Genomic DNA, 22239 nt, shown 5'->3' with positions numbered 1-22239 from the left:
ATAACTAGCAGCGGAGATGTCCGTAGAAGAGCTTTCTCCATCCTTACCAGTTAGAACACATGAATGATCCGCCAGGTGTCATGTCTATGGGAGTGTTCATAGATATAGCTTGTGGCAAAACAAATGTTCCTCCCACAGCTAGAAATATCATGCATGTTGGATTTTAACATGCCCAATCATTTGTTGTTAGGAAAAGCAAGGGACTATCTCACCCCTCGTCTTACAAGTTAACCATTTAACCATTTAGTAAGAAAATAATGATTATGGACATATCAGATGTGATTGATGTTGTGCCTTTGGTTTTTGTTTGGTTTTACTTTGTATTCCTATTCATATAGAGCCTGGAAGTACATTACGAAAGCAACTCATATAGAGCACCCAAAAACACCCCAAACTCTAACACACAGACACCCCAATTACCAGGAAAAAAGACACCACTAGCCTCCAGCACACAGCAACATGCCCCTAAAAACCAGCATAAAGACATTCCCAAAGACCAGAAAACAGACACCCCAAATACCAGCAAAAAAAGACACCCCAAAACACCAGCACATAGATACATGCCCCCGAAGACCAGCATAAAGACATCCCCATAGACCAGCACACGGAGAAACCCCCAAACCCCCCGGACAAACAACAGCAAAAAGACACCACAAACTCCAGCATTCAAAGAAATCCCCAAACACCAGACTCCCAATGGACTGTACACACCATCATACAGAGAAAACTTTAAAGACCAACATTCAAAGACACCCCCAAAACACTGGCATAAAGACACCCACAACAACAACAGCAGAAAGACACTACAAAAAAACAGCAAAAGACACCCCCAAACACCAACACACAGACTCTCCCATGTAACAGCACACAAAAAGACCCCCACACACCAGCATACAAACAAACAGCCTCATATACAGACATCCCCAAACACCAACATCCATAGCACCACCCCCCCAAACACCTTCTTGAAGACATCCCCAAGAATCATCATATAGAAACACCCAGAAACACCTATAGGTCAATCTGGTTGGCTTTGTCTGATAATATCAAACCCTTTAGCTTATAATATCAAACTAGACAAAAACTTTTACAGGGAGAAGCACAGTCCATGTCGACAGTTAGGAAGGAAGTGGAAACGTATACGGGGAAGCATTGTACTTCTCCCATGAATACATCAGGCTTGATGATGAGTCCAGTGTATTCCCGGCGCTTTTCTATAAACAACACAACGTCTCCTCTAATATATAATACAGTGGCCCATTGGATCTGTTGCTATAGTTCCCTGTACAGAACTTTTTGATCACCGCTCCACGTTACTAAAGCACAGATATTAAGGACTGCGCCGCGCACCTCACTGATGGATGACTTACCGTTCTTTCTGATTATAAATTCTGACAAGATGATTGAGTGTTTGACAGCTGCAGGTTTATGGATTTGATAATTGCATTTCTGTCAGCTGAATAGTCGGATAATATAAATGGGTTACTCCCATTACGCCTCCTCGTCTAGTAACAACCCAAATGGAGAAAGGATTTCTGTCGAATGGTCCATCCTGCTTATTAGTCTGCGGGATAGAGACAGAAGGCAAGTCAACTTAGATTAGGGACTAGATGTTTCACTGAGAACGGGGGCAGATTAAGACTGCCATGGTCCCTGGGCTGTATGAATATTATAGCCCCTACAAGTCTGGAATCACTTCCTACATCTGGTACTAGAATCAGCTTCTTGAGGAATTGAGGATGTGTCCCTTCTGCTGCTTTTTTCCGAATCCTTTGGAGGACCATCAAAGGTCCTGAAATGGCTCTTGTGTACTAGGAACAGATGTATGAGAATTTCATGTGTGAAGGTCCTTCTCAGTATAAAATTTGGTTGGTGGCCATGAGCCCCCTATAAGGCTTGGGCCCCATTCTACATTCTGCTACAGACCGAGAACTAGAAATGTCCATACAAATGAATCTTGGTTGGATCGGCCAACCATATAACGTGTATCTTTCCCCTGGTTGTAGATTTTATGGAGAAGTAGAATCAGGTAATTCAACATTCCAGAACCTTTTGTTCTTCAGGAGATTATCTGTCACCATAGATGTCAGACTTATTCTCCTCCATTTCAAAAGACCTGCATCCTTGGCTATGGAAAGCTTGTTGGGACAAATAGCTTTGAACAGGGGGCAGCTAATTTTGGCGCATAAATTTTTATATCCCACTCTGCACAACCCATTCTTCAAAGGTCTTAAAAATCAACCACATCTGTCGATCCTGGAGGTCCGGGCAATCATGTTTTTGGGGCTTCGTGACTCTTCTTTGACCCCCCTTTCAATGGCAGGTTGCAATTCTAGGACATGTTAGGATTCCCCTGCGCAAAACTTTTGTTCTCAAGTTTTTCCAAAAGTTTTTCTACGCGCAGAAGTTTCTATCACAGATTCTCTACTGGATATATTGGCAGCTTCTGTGAGTTCACAACCCTAGAAGACCAATTATATAATGCCATTTATGGTTGTTTTCTCAAAGATTTACCGTACTTAGTTTTACAGTAGATTGTACATTGTTATCTTTAATCTAAGGATATAAAATATTATATCATGTTTTTAACACATTGTTGTCTTTATTCCACAGAAACACGACGGCCATTTTACAGTCATCCAGCTGGTTGGCATGTTACGAGGAATTGCCTCAGGGATGAGATACCTCTCCGATATGGGATATGTTCACCGGGATTTGGCTGCCAGGAATATCCTTGTCAACAGCAACCTGGTCTGCAAAGTCTCAGACTTTGGACTGTCAAGGGTGTTAGAAGATGACCCGGAAGCTGCTTACACAACCACAGTAAGTTCACATGTAGATACTTCAGTGTAAGGTTTATATTCGAGATGGAGATAGAGGAAAGATCTTTAAAAGGAGCAATCCAGTCAAAGCTAATTCATTGAATAAAACCTGTTCAGCTTTCCTGCTGTATAACATGCTGCCTGCAGACAGGACACTATGTACAATCTGCTCAGCCTCTTCTGCTCTATAACATGCTGCCTGTAGATAGGACACTATGTACAATCTGCTCAGCTCCTCCTGCCCTATAACATGTTGTCTGCAGATAGGACACTATGTACAATCTGCTCATCTTCTCCTGCTGTATAACACGCTGCCTGCAGATAGGACAGTATGTACAATCTACTCAGCTCCTCCTGCTTTATAACCTGCTGATTGCAGATTGGAAATTGGGGTTCATTTACTAAGGGCACGAATCGCGTTTTACCGACGGGTTACGTGAATTTTTCTGTTTTTGCGCCGATTTTCCCTGTATTGCCCTGGGATTTTGGCGCACGCAACCGGATTGTGGCGCATCGGCGCCGGCATGCACGCGATGGAAATTGTGGGGCGTGGACGAACGAAAACCCGGCGGATTCGAAAAAACGCATTTTAAAAAAAAAGTGTCACGGGACATGCGCTTACCTTCACCAAGTATAGGATCGTGCACTCCGGCTGGCCTCGGGGAACTTCAGCGCACTTCCTGCACTGTAACATGCTGCCTGCAGATAGGACACTATATACAATCTATTCAGCTCCTCTTGCTCTGTAACATGCTGCCTGCAGAAAGGACACTATGAGGGTTATTTATCTTTAGGCGGCTCCATGTGATAATTCTATGACTGCCTTTGGAGAACAGGTTTATTAAAGTGGCTTTGGCCCTTTAATAAATCTCTCAGCAGTGCCTGTGATCTTTTTTTCTTTTTTTTTTTTTTTAAATTGTCAAATGAGTAAAAAATCATCTCAACACAGGGGAGAGGAGTGGCCTCACAATTTATTAGTCATTAATCTATCTTTACATGGCATTGCACTAGACTGTGATAGAGTCCTTCTGTGCATGTAGGACCTTGTTACTAAGGTTTGCGTGGGTTTCCTCCGGGTCCTCCGATATCCTCCCACACTCCAAAACATACTGATAGGCTGATTAGATTGTGAGCCCCATGGGGACAGAGACTGATTTGGCAATTTCTGCATAATCTGTGAGCGCTATATAAATAAAGGAATTATTATTATTAATCTAAAATGTCCTATAATACACAACATTCACAATTCTTGACATGCACACCCTTTGTCTTAGCACGGCCACCTACTATATGCTTTACTATTCTTTCCATAACTCCATTGTCCTTGGCTCAGGATGCACATTACCCTAAATGAAGTTTACAGTAGTCAAATCATGTCTAGAGAGTCCAAGCCAAGGTCTGTGCTTGTGCCGCAGGCAGAGATCATTGCAGTCTCCTCACCATCGATTATGTTAGCAGCGCTGATGTGGCGCGCTGCCATGTACAGAGGATCCTGCACTGTTTAAAGGAAACCTACCACTTCTGAAGGTAGGTATGAGATACAAACACCGGGCACCAGCTCAGGGTGAGCTGGTGCCGGTGCTTAGTCTCGTTAGTGTTAAAACCGCGGTATCGCGGTTTTAACACTTTTGAAACTTTCTAGCAGAAACTGCTTCGGCGCTTCGTGCACACGATCGTGCGCGCGCCTACATTGGAAACGCCGCAGGCGTTGCGCGCGCACGGTCGCGCGCAGCGCCGAAGCAGTTTCTGCTAGAAAGTTTCAAAAGTGTTAAAACCGCGATACCGCGGTTTTAACACTAACGAGACTAAGCACCGGCACCAGCTCACCCTGAGCTGGTGCCCGGTGTTTGTATCTCATACCTACCTTCAGAAGTGGTAGGTTTCCTTTAAACAACCTCATAAATTAACTTATTCAGCTGTTTATTCATTTTCACATTTAATTATTGCCACTGATTTATTCATTAGACAGCTCACCCAGATCTCCCGCACATTCACTCATTCATCCCTGGCCTTGTCTGCGATCATCTTATTACAGAGGAAGGGGCGCAGTCATCTGCAGAGAGGATTTTTCGGAGCGGCCACGTACTGAAGATGTAAATTATCGATTACCTCAGTCGGTCGTATTACCCAGGGGTCGATTTTGGATCATCACAGTATTATTACTCGGCTAAGGATTGTAGTATTACTAATACTCAGACTTCAGAGATAAAAAAAAGCATGGATTATCCCAATATTATTACTGGATTTTGAAGGAACAGTAACAGAAAAAAGTTATACATAGAAATCTGAGATGATAAAGTTTCCCCACATTGTTGTCAGCCTGTAATATTTTCAGCATTTTACTAAAATGTACAACTTTGTATATAGTAAGAGAAAAAGTAGAATGTCCTGATGATCTGCTTCATTGACTGAAGGGTGGGGCTTAGCCAGGGGTGGAGCTAAGCTAACTTTTGTTCTGATCCAACCAGTTCTTTCACAGTCAGTGACAGGACTCTAAGGACTTTCTTTGTAAATCCTGAAGAGAAGAAAAAGGTGGATCTCCTGGTGATCAGCTCCATATTTGACTGAAGATCAAGTGAGGGGTGGGGTTTAGCCAGGGGGTGAAGCTAAACTACTTTTTGTTCTGATCCAGTCAGTTGTCCTTAAATCAGGGACAGGACTCTAAGAATTTTCTTTGTAAATCCTGGAGAGAAAAAAAAAGTTGAATCTCCTTCTGATCTGCTCTATCTTTGAATGAAGATCGACTGAGAGGTAGGGTTCAGCCAGGGGGTGGGACTAAATTATCTTTTGATCCAGCCAGTTGTCTTACAGTCAGTTAAAGGACTCTAAGGTTTTTCTTTGTAAATCCTGCAGAAAAGAAAAAGTTGAATCTCCTGCTTATCTGCTCCATATTTGACTGAAGATCGATGGAGGGGTGGGGCTTATCTGGGGTGGGAGGGCTAAACTATCTTTTTACTGATACAGCCAATTGTCTTACAGTCAGTTAATGGGCAATAGGGAGGAAGGGAAGGGGGTCATGGCTGACCACATACTGAGTAGATTAAATCATATATTTTTTTTAATTTTAGAAGCCTAAAATAGAAAAATTAGCAAAAAAAGACTTCAATAGAGGAAGTGCTGAAATATGTTTTATTATTTGTGCATGTTCTATGCTCAGTGTCTCTTTAAAATGTATAAACTGCTGTGTAGATGGCTGAGTATTCAGAAAAAACTAAGTAAACTCAAGTTGCGCCTGCATCAGCCCTCCGAGCCAGTGTGAGGAGTTTTTATTCTTATTTCACATGTATTACGGCTCATTTACTAAGGGTCTCACACTGCACTTTTGTCGGACTGCTCGCTGGTTTCGGTATTGCACGGCTTTGATGGTATCTGCGCAGGGATTGTGGTGCACGCAATCAGATTTTGGCGCAGCTGCGCTGGCTTCTATGCAACACAAATCGGGGGACGTGCTGTCAGACAATCTGACTGATTCAGAATGAGAGCGGGATTTAACTTTCAAATTGTATCACAAGACCAAGCAACCCCTTCCCTGGGGAGTGTCGGACAGTGTGTACTGGTAGGGCTGTCATGGCGTCTGGTGGGTACTGGTTAATACATTTTGTGTGTACAATATTAATTTTCTGAATTGGGCATGTCGCAAGAGTATTACCTTTTTCGTATAGGAGTTGTACCGCACACCTAAAGTTGCTTGTTCAGGTGCTCTGGATAGGGTCCCAATCCCATTCGTATATAAAAGTATGGAATCCAGTCACACTGATTGTTAGTTGAGTTTTTTGTTTATCTGCAAACAATTACATTTATGTGACGTTTCGGTCAATCACTGACCTTCTTCAGACACAGTTTGCATATTTCTAAGGCATAAGGAGCTGCTGTGCAGGCTTGGTGCTTAGGGGGAGAGCGGGGGTCCGCTTGCTGAGGAGAAGCGCTCAAAGGATACTGATATCAGTGGGGTGAGAAGCTTATGTCCATGGGAAGTGACAGCCTGGGACACATAGACAGCCAACTGCCCTACATTTTACTGTATGGTGTGGGCAGTCGGCACGGTTCCGGTATAGTGATGCACAATGCACTGTGTTGGTCACTTTTGTATGCATGGGTATTATGAAGTTCTACAGCATGTAATACAGTAAGCAGTATGTATTGGGGGGAATGAGGGCAATGTAACAAGCTCTGTAAACCAAAAAGCCTAGAAACTGCACTGTCTGGTGTCATCAGTAGGATCGGGCTGTCACACTGATATTCTTTAATGCAACAGGGGACCGATACAATCCCCTTTCTCCTTTCACAGTGCTGTGCACACTACTGATGGGGGATCCGAGACGTCAGTGATGACGTGTTTAATAAAAAGTAAAAGGAAGGCCTGGAGCATCTGCATTGCCTGGTCAGGGGGCTTTCAGAGTCATCCATTCGCTTGTGTATAGGAGTGGATCGGCTAGACTATATGGGCGCTGACCACTGGTAGAGGAGTATAAAAGTACCCATATATAGTTGAGTATAAGCCCATCCAAGTATAAGCCCATATAATTTTACCACAAAAACCGGGTAAAACATATTTTTTTTATCGCGTTTACCCGAGTTTGGGTTTTTTAAACTAGGCTTATACTCGAGTTAAATTTCCATTTTTTATTTAAACTCAACACATAAATAAAGTGTTTTAAAAGGCTTTAAAAAATAATAATATACATCCTTGTAACGCGTTTCGGGTGGGACGGCCCTTTTTCAAACATAGGAAAAGATTTAAAGCCTTTTTAAACACTTTAATTTATGTGTTATAATAATAATATAATATATTTTATGTGTTATAATATAATATTTATACCAATAAATGGAAATTTAAGTACTTTGGAGTTGAGTCAGTGTTCAATGCCGTTGATACTCCTCTACCGGTGGTCAGCGCCCATATAGTCTAGCCTATCCACTCCTCTACACGGTATATCGCCAGCCCCCTTCTTTTGGAACTGGCATTCTTTGTTTTTAGCTAGTGGAGCAGCAGACCGAGACTATCTCTATATCCATTTGCCTGGTCTGGGGGTCTATATAAATATCCATCTACTACCATTTTAAACTCATATGCAGTATTTCTATTACAGAAAATATCAGACTCATTCTCCAACACAGAAAGCGAGGTCAGAGGTCCGGGTCACAATGGAGATAGCGTATAAGGTACAGAAACAGAGTCACAGAGGTATAGCCAATAGTACAATAGCCAAGTAAGTAAATAACCTGAGTAAGCAATAGAATAGCAATAGCACAAGCGAGAAACAAGCTGAGATATGAAATAAGATAAGATAAGATAATCCTTTATTAGTCCCACAGTGGGGAAATTCACAGCGTTACAGCAGCAGAGAGGGTACAGAGAGTGAAGTACAACAATAATATTAGGGATAAATGAACAAAAAGAAAAGGGGGATAAAAAGACAAAATGATCGGCAGTTTGATGTTTAGTCTGTGGATGGGACCTGCAGGGACTGGTTAGGTGGGGGGCACAGGTTACTTCTGTTTGGGCCTTGTTTGTTGAACAGCCTGATGGCAGCGGGGAGGAATGACTTACGATAACGCTCCCTCTCACACTTGGGGTGAAGCAGTCGGTCACTGAATGTGCTCCTCAGTGCCACCACAGTCTCATGCAAGGGATGGGAGCTATTCTCCAGAATAGACTTCAACTTACACAGTGTCCTCCTCTCAGCTTCCACCTGCACTGTGTCAAGAGGACCCCCCAGGACAGAACTGGCTTTCCTAATCAGTTTGTCCAGTCTGCTCCTCTCCCTCGCTGAGATGCTGCTTCCCCAACAGACTATGCCAAAGAAGATGGCTGATGCCACTACAGAGTTGAAGAAGAGCCCCCCGCACTTCGAATGCCCTCAGCCTCCTGAGCAGGTGTAGCCGGCTCTGACCCCTCCTGTGAAGTGCGTTTATGTTCTCTGCCCACTCCAGTTTATTGTTGAGGAGGACACCCAAGTACTTATAGGACTTCACTGCCTCAATGTCTGTCCCATGGATAACCACCGGTTGAGAAGGAGGACTGTGCTTACGAAAGTCCACCACTATCTCCTTGGTCTTCCCAGCATTAATCCTAAGGTGGTTTCGCTGGCACCAGTCCACAAATTTCCGTATCAGTTCTTTGTACTCCCTGTCGTTCTCACCTGTAATGAGGCCGACTATTGCAGAGTCATCAGTGAACTTCTGGAGGTAGCAGCTACATGAATTGTACCTGAAGTCTGCTGTGTACAATGTGAAGAGGAAGGGAGCCAGAACTGTACGCTGAGGTGCACCTGTACTACTCATCACAGTATCCGACACACAGTCCTGGGCTCTCACATATTGAGGTCGGTTTGGGAGGTAATCTAGGATCCAACTAGAGAGATGGTGGTCCACTCCAGCCAGATCCAGTTTGTCCCTTAGTAGCCCTGGCTGTATGGTATTGAAAGCACTGGAGAAATCAAAGAACATTATTCTCACAGTGTTCCCAGGTTTCTCCAAGTGAGAAAGAGTTTGATGTAGAAGGTGGATGATGGCATCATCTACACCAATGCCTGGCCGATAAGCAAACTGTAGGGAGTCCATAGATGAGCTCACTAGAGGGCGGAGATGTGCGAGAACCAACCTCTCGAAGACCTTCATCAAATGGGATGTTAATGCCACCGGTCTGTAGCTGTTGAGGTCCAATGGGTGAAGTGTTTTTGGAACTGGTACCACACAAGATGTTTTCCACAGTTGTGGTACCCTTCCCAACTCCAGGCTCATGTTGAACATATGTACAATGATACCACAAAGCTGATCACCACAGGTCTTGATTAATCTTGCACTGATACCATCTGGTCCTGCAGCCTTGCCCACTTTGAGTCTTTTCAGCTCTTTTCTCACCTGGGCACTTGTAAGGATCAAATTGTAGCCTGATGACTGACAGCTGGTTTGACTGATCTGTGGATGAGGGCTAACAGCAGGGGAACTAGTGGGGGAGACATTGAGTGTGGAGGAGACAATAGATATATAACCAGCAAGGTCTGATGGGACTGGGCAGGAATATAAGGCAGATACTGGACACCTCCAGCAACAGACTGCATTAGCTGTCCATCGGACCTAAGACCCTTTGCTGGACAGTGCTGAACTGCAGAGATCAGGGTGCAACTCAATCAATCCAAACACACAAAGGCCTAAGAAGCAGTTCACACACAGAAACACAAACAGAAATTAACGCCACCTAATCTGCCATCCTTGGACAGATTAATATTTTGGCATAGACATTACTGTGGCAAGGCACAGATCGGGCCAGGATTACAAAAGAATCTCTGCAGTACTCAAGGTTCCTCAGAGCACAGTTTCCTCCATAATCGTTAAATGGAAGACGTTTGGGACTACCACAACTCTTACTCCACCTTGCCATCCAGTCAAACCAAGCATTCATGGGAGAAGAGCCTTGGTGAGAGAGGTTAAGAAGAACCTTTACTGCATCTCTGATCTCCAGTGATGCAGTAGGGAGATGGGAGAAAGTTACACAAAGTCACCGCAGCCTCCACCAGTATGGGTTTTGTGGCAGTGTGTGCAAATGGAAGCCTCTCCTCAGTACAAGACACATGAAAGCTGCATACAGTTTACAAAAAAACACATGAAGGACTCCCTCAGAAGATTCTCTGGTCTGATTAGATGTATATTGTACTTTTTGGTGTTAATTCTAAGCACTGCGTGTGGAGTAAACCAGGCGCTGCTCATCACCTGCCAAATACAACCCCAACAGTGACACATGGTGGTGACAGCATCATGCTATGGGGGCAGGGATAGGACCACTACAATTAAAGGAATGATAAATGCAGCCAAGTACAGAGATATCCTGGATATCCAGACTGGGCAAAATGTTCTCTTTCCAACAAGACAATGACCCTAAGCACACAGCTAAAATAACAAAGCAGAGGCTTCACAACATCTCTGTGATCATAACCAACTGTGGAGAGACCTGAAAATGGCTTCCACCAACATTCGCAATCCAACCTGAGGGAACTGGAGAGGATCTGCAAGGAAGAGGCCGAGGATCCCCAAATCCAGGGGTGAAAAACTTGTTGCCTCATTCCCAAAAAAAACCATGGCTGTAATAGCCCCAAAGCTGCTTGTACTCAATACTAAGCAAAGGGGCAGAATACTTTTGACCATGCGATATTTGAGTTTTCTTGTTAGCAAAATTAGCAAAAATATCTACATTTCTGGTTTTTTTTCTGTCCAGATGGGGGGGTTACATTAATGAGCTAAAAAAAGAACTTTTTTAAACTTTCCAATTGGCTGCAATGAAACAAAAAAGTGAAAAATGTAAAGGGTTCTGAATACTTTCCGTACCCACGGTACTATAAATATCTGCCATTCACCACTTTGTCCTAGAAAATGTTGGGCTGAACAGTTTATTAATACAGTTTATGAATATAAAAGATATCTGTAGGAATGCTCAAAATTCCCCCAAACACTGATTCAATTTAGCTTCTAAAACCTTATGGAGAGATGGAAACTGGATCAATTTAACAATGGAGCCACTCAGTCCTGTGATAGAAGGGACACAGGGGTGACGGTGCCTCGGCAGCCTCTGCTCTCCTCCATGGCTTTACCACTGCACTTTATTATAGAATATTCTTCAGAGATGCAAATTATGGATCATCAGCTTCTATTGTTCAGGCTTCTCCATATTCTTATACATTCGGGATCCTGTCACTGGTATCATAGCAACTTCATGCGTGTGGAGAAGGTTATTGAAAATAGAATAATTGTCAGTTTAGTGCGAATCTCTACTTTTTATGTAGCTTTGTACTATATTTTTTTGCAACATAACATAGCATAAAAGTTTTTGAACAATGTGTTAAAGTTGGGGGCCTGGTTTTGATTTTAGCAATGGCACCCACGCGCTTCATATTATATAACTGTGATACAGCGATGGAGCTATGGACTAAAAACCAGACAGGATAAGTAGAAGAATGTATTGATATATCAGATATGTCAGGTATTGGAAGGATTACTATAAAAATAGCACATTAAGCCCTATAGATAGTACATATATATACGTAGACTAAGATAGTAACATATCAATCGTAGAGATGACCATTGTGAAGGAAAACGTGACGTTTCAGACCCCTGATGGGTTCGCAAGGTCAGTTAATTATCCTTTTATAGACACTCCCAGAATGCACGGGTTCTGAGAGGCGTAGGAAGTCATTTACAGTGGTCCGCACAACCTCTGGATATGGCAAAACAATAAATCACAGCCCTGAATGTCTATAAGACCCCTATCACTAGCCTCAGTGAAACAGAACCTTATCAACCCAAATAAGCCACCACCAGCTCTCCTTTAATATAAGCCTGGTCCATAACGGGATTATACTAAGGGCACACTAGACAAACATTACACACAATGTATATATACATATACAGTTAAGCAGAGTACAAAGTGCATGGGAAGGACTACAAGTATCAGTAGTTAGTTACCTTGTGGGGCCTAATCGAAACAGATAGCCCACACTTCAAGATGCTTCTTGCACTTGTGATGGTGAATCGTTCCCCCAGGCAAAGACAATGGGCACCAGTGGTGTTCTGATTATAGTAGGTGCAGACAAACCCCTGCACACCTATTGGAGGGCTCTGAGATCCCTCTTACTTGGTATTAGATCCAGAACCTTCGGGAAGTTTTACCTTCTCAAGAGGAAGTCATTGGGTCAGGGTTCTCATATCATTGAATCCGGGTGATTTCCTGGATCACATTGATACCAAACCTGACCCATATGTTATTGTTCCATTCAGAGATATTTGTATCTCGGTGTACAAGAATGCTAGAATCATAGCTATACGATTCCCTGGTGATACAGATTCCAAAAAATGTATTTGCCCTTGGGCTGAGCTGGCCCATAACTCCATAACTGTCCCCAACCAACAGATTGGTCTGAGATTTTTATGACTTTTTGTCTCTTATTTAAGAAATGCAGGGAAGCCTCAGAGATCCTTGGAGTCTCTGCGGCTGGGGAAATCCTTTGAAGCTCTACCACATGGAGAGCTCAATTAGGCTAATTAAGATGAGGCTGGAGGGAATTTGTACCAACACTGATGACCTGGCCATGTTTATCACAACTATCATGTATACATAGCCGAGGCTCATGTATTTCACATTCAGTAGTAGAGATTAGTAATGTCTACGTATTTAGACCTAAATTTGCAAAATGTATAGGAAAGTAAAGTCTACTCTTACAAACAAAAACCAACATCAGCACTTTCAGAGTTTTGCTTGCTGGCACGCTTGACTTTGGCAGATATAGTTGGCCTGAGCTTTGTATTTACATAAAACATTTTTGCTAGGGCAGGAACAAAAACATTTCCCATTATAGTAAAATGAGGGCTTGGTGTTTTCCAAAACACAGCTTGCCTTCTGGTCACAGATATATGATACATTTAGCGTTATCACAACCCTTGGAAATGTTCTGCCCTTCAAGGTTTATAGGGAAATATGGAGAAATAACGGGAGCTTACCAGCTCCAAAATCACCCCCATCGGTAAAACTAAGTCTCAAAGATTTCCAGATATATTTTGACTGTTCTTTCTTATTAGAGAAAACCCTAATGAAATGGATTCCCAGAAAGTTGGTGTAAAGTGGGACACAATGGGGCACATTTACTTACCCGGTCCTGTTGCGATCCCCGATCCGAATGGTCTGACGAAGTCCGGCGCGATTCACCAAAATCGTGCGCCCAATATCCTGCATGTTTCGCTTCCCCCACTCAGGTCCTCTGGAGTTCACCTTCTTCTTCCCGGTGTATGTAAGTGCATTGTCTTGCAACACAATTTAAATGTTAAATCCCGCGTTCAGTCCGAATCCGTCGGATTGTCCGACGGACCGCCCCAAGATTTGTGTTGCCTGAAAGCCGGCGCCGATGCGCCAAAATCCCCTTTTAAATGTGGCGCAAAATGGTCATTGTTGGAGTATCCGACGTTTGTGTGGTCCGCGCATCCTTAGTAAATGAGCCCCAATGAGAGACAAAAATGTCTGTGCGTCAGATACTCTGGATAGGGTCTCCAATCCCGTTCAATGTAGTTTCAATATAATCCAGTCTCACTGATGTTATTCTCAGTAGGTGTTTTTATTTACAAAGAGGCAGACAAATATAATTCACGCAATGTTTCGGTCAAAACATGACCTTCATCAGACCCAGTTTGCCAAAAAGTAGTACATGTGAGAAAGCTGCTGCGGGAACACCCGCTCTTCCATGTGGAATCACATCTGTGGAATTTCTAATGGTAGACTACCGAAACTTACTTGGCCAATGCATGTTAAAGTATGAGGAACAGGTTTTTGGAACGTAGGGAACTTTTTGGATGCACCTAAAAAAAAATTATAAAAATAAGCTAATGAGCCAGAGAGTGCCTCTGGTTCCGAAGAGTAATTAAATATGCATTGCCCCACTTTTTGAAGTTCAGCCTGGTCCTGCCCGTTGATCCGGAGACAGTCGGCGACATCACTAGCTAGTTCCAGCCCACCAGTAACGTCAACGGCTGTGTGCGGATCCACATATATATATAAATGTAAATCTACATAGAAATATAATCCAGCATATATTATACCCAGAACAATGGGAAAATTGTCTTCCATATTAAAACTTCATACAAATAGAAATGAGAAAAATGCCTTTATTATATTTCAGTTCCCTATCTCCCTGCACATGCACATGTTCTTCATATTGGTTTTATACTTTATATAGAACATTTAAGACCAACAACATAAAAGTAATAAAAAACAGATATTCTAATTGACACTGGATGTGAAAAGAACATATCCACATAGCTCCATTCTGTACATCTCTATTATAGCTGACTGTGAATCTGAGAATATTACATTGCAGAGAACCCAATATGTCATCCGTAATCATAAGTGAACCCAACCGATAGCAGTTCTTCCATATTGAATATAATAGAAAATAAAAGCATTTTCCGAAGACTTAGCAGCATTTAGTCTGTTCTAAAGAGTTGTGTTGATATTCCCAGGACTACATTACAATATGCCCTTGCCTGTCCATCCATGTCCTTATATTTTGGAGAATGACTTCCTCTGGAAGACCGTGCATTGATTTCCACTCTTTGCTGTAACCCACATTCACCTTTGTGTCAGCCAATGCATTAATACTTCAGCCAGTGAACCTGATGAGAAGGGGAGATGTTCACTTTCCATGTTTACAGGGAGCTGACTACTCAGCAAGACCGAATAGAGCAGATTTACAGCAGATTGATATGTACATGGTGCTGCATACAGTGGAGGTGCGTTCAGTAATGTCACCGGTTCCTAGAATGCGTCCTCCTGAGTACTGCCTACTCCTGCTCTGTGCTCCTTTTGGGGTTCATAAAAACACTTGAACCTGCTCACCAAGCCATTGTAGGTAAGTCCATGCTGAAGATCACTCCTGGACTGGAGACAAGCTGATTACATGAACAAACGATCCAGCACTCGATACCAGGAATTCTTTTTAAAAACTCGTCAAAAGCACAATGGGGCACATTTACTCACCCAGTCCTGTCACAATCCCCTCGTGCGTTGGCCGCAGTCAAGGACTCCAGCACGATTCACTAAGATCATGCGCCCAATATCCTGCATGTGTCGCTTCCCCACTCAGGTCCGCCAGAGTTCCCCTTCTTTTTCCTGGTGAATGTAAGTGCATTGTCTTGCGACACAATTTAAATGTTAAATCCAGCGCTCAGTCCGAATCCGTCGGCCCGTCTGACGGCCTGGTTGGTCCCAGGAATAATTTTTTCTGGTGGGTCTATTTAACTCTAGTAAAAGAAGACTCGTGTTTATCCAGTTCAGAAAAATTCAAAGTATTTGGTTTTGCTTCTTGAAAGAAATTGACACTTATTGAGGAGATTTAGTGTGCATGGACTCCAAGGGTAATGTTTCTGGGATATGTAGCTAAAATAACCCTTCAAAGAAAATTGTCCCTAGGTGTTGCAAGGGTGAATTCAGTTTAATAAAGTGAATTCATATATTGGTTGTATCCCACCCATCTACTATCCCACCCAATAGTAGATCATAATAAAGTCTGTTTTGGTAGTAGCCCGGGCCCAAGACTTTTAGGGGGTCCATGGTCATGGGAACCACCCCACAAATTATATACTCATGAAATCTATTCTTTGTCTCAATACACAAGAGCCAATTCAGAACTCTTGAAGGTCCTCCAAAGGCCCTGAAAATGTAGACTGAAAGCAGGCAGAAGGGACACATCCTCCATTCCCCACGAAGCTTGATTCTAGTCCCATATGTAGGAAGTGATTCCAGACTTGTAGAAGCTAAAATATCCTTACAGGCCCATGGCAGTGTTAATTCGCCCTTGGTGCGACTAGTAGTTTTATGCTGCCACAACTGACATTTGGGTGAGCCAAAAAGTGCTCATAAAGATAATATACCGTAGTTAAACCCCAAAGGAAGATATTTTTGATCAACTGAAGCTACGTTGGACAACATAAATCCCCCAAAAAGATATGGATCCCTTCTGCCAGGGGAAAACTGATACAGAGGACTTGCATTTGTGAACACACTCCTAGAGATACTACAATACTGTACATCCATTTCTCATTGCTCCACTGATTTACATGTGAAAAATCAATCCTCTCTGCAAATAATCTTTTAGGGAAATTTTCTACCCATAATTCTACATAGGAGGCGTAGACATTACATTTTAATCCTTCTCCACCTAAATTATTTTAAAATCTATAAAAATAATCAAAAACATAAATAGTCCAATTTTGTGGTGGTCCTTTTTTAGTTGTGTCTTGTTTAGAGGTGGTGCCATTAATTAAAAGTATAAAGAGTACAGCGAGGGAAGAAAACTAATAATGGAAAGACACAGAATAAATAACGAGGGAGGGCGAGTGCTCAGAACATTGTGTGGGCAGCGCAGCCTCAAAACCTATTATTTAGGAAGCAACACATTCTGCACGCATCACGCACACCTTTTCGGAAGCGAAACACAAGTGGAGAGAACTGTTCTCCTTTGTTCTGGAGGTAACGCTCCTGCTGGCTCCGGATATTTCTTTCTGCCTTTCTAAATTTTAAACTAAATGTGGTTAATTGTAGAAAATAATAGTTTCTAAAATGTATTAGTTTAGAAACATATCCAAGAGAGACTATCAAAAATTAAGGGTAGCTTAAGAGACACATGGAGTACACCATATTCATACAGTTGTCCAAAACGATAGGGCCTCGGGTGCTTAGCCCTAGGGCTGGGGACTAAACAAAGGTGTTTTTGGACATGTGATTGGTGTAGTGCAGGACCCCTATTCCCAAGTCTACCTGTTCCTTAACTCAGGCCGTAAACAGGGAACCCATAGTCCAGTCCAATCGGCTCACACACGAGACTGTGGAAGTCACATACATGTGAATGAGTCCATTGAAATTATTTTGTCCATTGATGGATTTGTCCACATTTGTGTGCCTAAGAGTGTGTTGAACTATACTTTTGCCCAGTCAATGATCTCTCTTTTCCAACTTATTGGTAGGGGATACGTATTAGATAACTGAGGGTCCATACACTGTGTGAAGTTTCCATGAGGTGCCTCAGTTCTCATGACAATTTAGGATCACAACGTCAAACCCTTAACAATCACAAACGTTCCCTCTATCCTGTGGTGTTCAACTAGGCAGAGCATAGGGTAATTGGTGGAACAATTATCTTCTAAAAATTCTATTAAGCCCCAAATCAATTCAGAATAATCATTATGTAGGCCACTACAAGCTTTGCAGACGTTGGGGCACATTTACTATATGCTGGTGGCATGAAAGGGGATGGGTGAGACATACACTGATATCCCCCCCAGAACGCAGCAGATCTATAAATCCTGGCAACCCTGTGCGGGGCACTTCTATGGAAGGTATGACCTTGTGCAGAATTGCACCTTAGCCTTTGCCTGAATGAGCACAGACAATGGGCAGTGCTCAGGCGCAGAGCAGCAATGTTCTGCACCAGCCTATGGCACAATCCGGCACCTCCTTCTCCCTGCCCAACCACTATATTGGGTCGGAGAAGTTGCAATTCCATGCTCTGAAATGAAAGCTCACGGCTTGTACACCTGTTTTCACTTAAAATGCTCTACAAAGTTCTGTGATTATTCCCAATCATCTCACAATAGATTATCTTTTATCCTCGTCAGAATTTTGTAATGTTTGCAAAGTTTGTAATGTCAAAAAATCGATAGCAACCACTTTTTAAAAAGGGTCAGTCACCCGCTTTTATCCTGGCTATTAGGGTTGGGCCTGTGTACACTGTCAATGGAAAATCTGAATGCATTTGGAAAAAATAACAGATATTACATCAGGGGTCCATCAGTTTGACCTCTTGGAAGATTACACTTAAATGGCTCCATTCTCCTGTAGCTCAAGCGGCCGCGGATTGACATTGTGACCCAGTGTATTTCATACGACTCTTCATACTCTTTATATGGAGATAAATAAGAGGCAAGCAAATGTTATAATAAGTAAAAATAGATCTAAGTGAAATTGCAGAGCTCTCACTAATAGGGCACGCAAGGATCAAGAAACAATAGGGCAGAGAAAAGGTAAATGCTTAGGAGGAAGCAAAAGGTTATCTCAAATTTATGGCGATACAAAACTTTTTGTATGGTGCGCCCATCACTCCATATGAAGTGGTACCTGGCATTCCGTGTTTTCCTTTGAATGGCCCCATATTAGGGAGAATATATAGTATGGACTCTGATTGAACATAAGACAGATTGTATTTGACACTAAACATCATGTGTGATGGGTCCGTACACCTCTGAGCATGTACCCTGCTATGCATTTAAAGGGATTTCGGATGAATCTGGGAAGCCAGTGCAAGAGAACGAAGGAGAACAAGTTTTATTCTATTCTGTTGCCTGTTACATGGGACCCAGGCTCTTTGTGTACATTCACAGCGTCACAAAAATATTTGGGGTTATCGACCACTATAGTCAAGGATCTCAGGGGATGCAGAGGCAGGAATGATATTGCTCAACTAGAAAACCATTGTAAACCTTAGTCCTGCTTGGAAACGGGATCAGAAAAATACAAATCTTCCAGTTTTATTTTTCTTCTTCTATCAAGTGTGCAAGACTGTAACAAGCCTACATGTTTCGATAAAACATCTTATTCATGGATCCTTCATATCCTTCGCCTTCTCGTTTGTACATGTTTTATTAAGAAGAAAAATAAAGCTGGAAGATTTGTATTTTTCTGATCCAGTTTCCAAGCTGGAGTTCTTCTTTCATTCCTCTGTCTTGACTGCGTGTCCTCTTCTGCTATTGAAAACAGGTGAGCTGACCCTCAGTGTGTTTTGTGTGTTAATCCCTATATGGTTACACTGCTGAATTACTTTCAGGGAAATTGGCTCTGGTTTTATTTACATTGCAGTCCTTCAAAAGCCACCCAAAACAGCGTGGTCATAAAATGGTAGATTGTGTAGGTTGTGCTGGATGTTACACTTTCTATATATCAATGGGTCATGTTGTGCTCCCCTTCTTTGTGTATCCCCTGTGTTTCCTCAGACAATCACTGGTTGGAGAAGTGACTCGATTCAGCCAGGGATAAGCGCCAAACATTTCCCATTAAGTTGGGGTACAAAATGGTTTAAATTTTTTAGGGTGCCCCACCTGCCAACAACCCAGGAAATAGACCTTAGAAGCCTACAAATTGTGTTGTCTTTTGTTGGACTTCTGGTATTTTTAGATTAGATCCTGGGTCCACCTGAAGATCCCCTAGTACTCTGGTGGACCAGTCCAACACTGGACACGGGTATTGATTTCACCATGAAATAACATTTCCAGAGAATATTACTCATAGATCCTGGCCCTGTGACTGGCAATCATCTAAAATCAACTAAACTTTTACAATCATGCTAATGAAGCTGGAAGGTTCTAGGGGGTGTTTCCAGAGCCTCTCAGTGCTGTAGCTTCACAGGCTGTTACAATTAGCAGAGCAGATTTTCCATCCCCCTGAACTTCCTGCTACTACTAGATTATACCGGCCGAGGCAGGCGGTTGAGTGAGACATGTTCTGCTCATTGTAACAACCTGTAAATCTGCAGGATGGAGGAGCTCTTGTAACGCCCCTAGAGCCCTTCAGCATAAGCATATTTTAAAAGTTGATTTTAGAAGGAAGGAGGCCATGAAAAACAAATATAAAACGATTAACAGTCAGGAGTATGTTCCTTTTTGATTTTGATGGCAGATTTTCTTTCAGAATGATTTATTGTAATCCTTTTAAAGGGATGTGTCACTATCTGAATAATAAATTATTATTTTATAGGCAATGCATGAATGCACTATTAGACACAAATTTATCCAAATTAACCATGTAGCATTTGTTGTACACATCATAGTTTGGTCTAACAAACTCATTACATGTCTGGAAGAGATGACGTGTCTGAATCCAGTACAGATCTGAGAAAAGCAAGTGAGTTCAGCAGGACTGGCCAACAGACTGACCCCATAAAAGTATTTTTCCAATAGATTTTTTCCAATATCCAGCAGTACCGTCAGCTCCCGTCTATCAGCAGTGTTCTGTTCTCTATAATTACTGAGCTGCAATATTACCCACAGCTACTGTCAATGGCCTCTTTAATGGCCGAATCCCCGACAACCCCCTTCAAGTGTAGGTCCAACACTTATCTTGTGAAGGAATTTCGCTGGTCTAACTGCTTAGCCACCAGCAGTTAGGTTGCTTTCATAAAGCTGAAGAACTTTAGGGAATGATGAACTGTTCTACATTACGGAATATAATAAGGAAGGGGAAAAAATAAGAGGAGAAAAGGCAGAACAACAAGAAAAATACCCAAAATCACACTCCAGGGAAGAGCGCTAGTAAATGGAAAGTACACGACAGAGAATAAAACTACGTCGCTACAGAAAAATAAATTAGAGCCAAATGAGTTGGGATGATAATTACGTGGCGTGTTCTATATATTACTTATTCCTATCGAGTTTTCGCGCGCGTTGGAGTCGGCTCATTTCTAGGTTGACTTGCTAACGTTTCCCCTTAGTGCTAAACATAATATAGTTTCAGTAGGATTAATTACTCCTCGGAGGTTTCCGTTTCTGTAGTCTGGCTTCTCGGTTACTTTTTTTTATTTTAAGAATCGAGTCAGAAATGCCATGCATCATGATTTTTCTGTAAACCTCAGTGCCAGGTGCGGGAGAAGGATGAGATATGATTATTAATAAGGCAATGTCTGTAACCCTGGGATATGGAAGGCAGAGCGGCAGCGGGTAATAGTGCCTCGCAGTCTATAGACGAGACCGTTAAACTTAATTACAGGCGGCTTTCGGTCACATGACTAATTCCCACATTCCACATTAATAGGCGGTAAATCATCGGGTGCCCGGATTAGTAGTTAAACACCTCGGCCGGCTGCAATCTGCAGGATGTTCACAAACATATTTGTGGCTGTTTCTGCGGCAGGAGAAATCAATAGTGATTTCCATCGGGTTGACAGATAGTGTAAAATGTAACATAAAACATGGGTAAAGTAAGGAAGAAATTCCAAGTGCGCTGAATGATGGCGCCATGTGGACAAAGGCTCGAACGTTCATTTTACTTTTCTTTTTCACTTAATCTCCGAGACACAGTATTTTCTGAAATTTCTCACTTTGGGGAGATAAAACAATATCTACCGGCGCTTGTGATAACCTCGATAATTTGAGTCAGGTGTGTTTTGAGTGCGTTTGGCAATTTAAGACATTTGTATAATATCTAAATAACAATATTGGTGACTTATTATTTAAAGTTCTTGTACATTCGCACCTAATAAATGTGTGCATTACAGCTACATCTAGAGATGGATATACAGATTTATACTTCCAATATGAATGTATTCCCTGTGGATGCTAGGATTAAATAATAATAATAATTCTTTATTTATATAGCGCACACAGATTACGCGGCGCTGCACAAAGCTTGTCAAATCAGTCCTTGTCCCCATGGGGCTCACAATCTAATCAACCTACCAGTATGTTTTGGAGTGTGGGAGGAAACCAGAGGACCCAGAGGAAACCCAAGCAAACACAGAGAGAACATAGAAACTCTTTTCAGATGTTGATCTGGGTGGGATTCGAACCCAGGACCCCAGCGCTGCAAGGCAGAAGCGCTACTCACTCAGCCACCGTGCTGCAAAAGCAAACCTGTCTCCAATTTTTACACCACTTAACTAGCCCGGAAGCAAAAATACTAAAAGAGAAAACCAAATAGCTCACACCACTCCTAATCCTTCGTCCATATCAATTACAAGTTCCCTGTGCAAACAACCTGCTTGGGTCCAAATTCTTTATTCAAAACGCGTCATAGAACATGTGATCTGTGTTTGACATGAATTTTACATGTCTTAGACTATGAGTTTATAATAATAATAATAATTCCTTTATTTATATAGCACTACACAAAGCT

The 22239-nt window shown here is 42.3% G+C and overlaps 1 protein-coding gene across 1 annotated transcript in view; it reads left to right on the top strand.

The window, feature by feature from the left end:
• Window positions 1–22239, top strand: part of EPHA6 (EPH receptor A6) — a 585002-nt gene that overhangs the window by 539806 nt on the left and 22957 nt on the right. Inside the window, exon 13 of the mRNA XM_072138516.1 lies at window positions 2614–2823. Coding sequence (XP_071994617.1) covers window positions 2614–2823 — 210 coding nt within the window. The remainder of the gene's footprint in view (window positions 1–2613; window positions 2824–22239) is intronic.

The sequence above is a fragment of the Engystomops pustulosus genome, chromosome 2 (genome assembly GCF_040894005.1).
Source record: "Engystomops pustulosus chromosome 2, aEngPut4.maternal, whole genome shotgun sequence".
NCBI lineage: Eukaryota > Metazoa > Chordata > Amphibia > Anura > Leptodactylidae > Engystomops > Engystomops pustulosus.
This window is presented reverse-complemented; position numbering and strand designations above follow the sequence as displayed.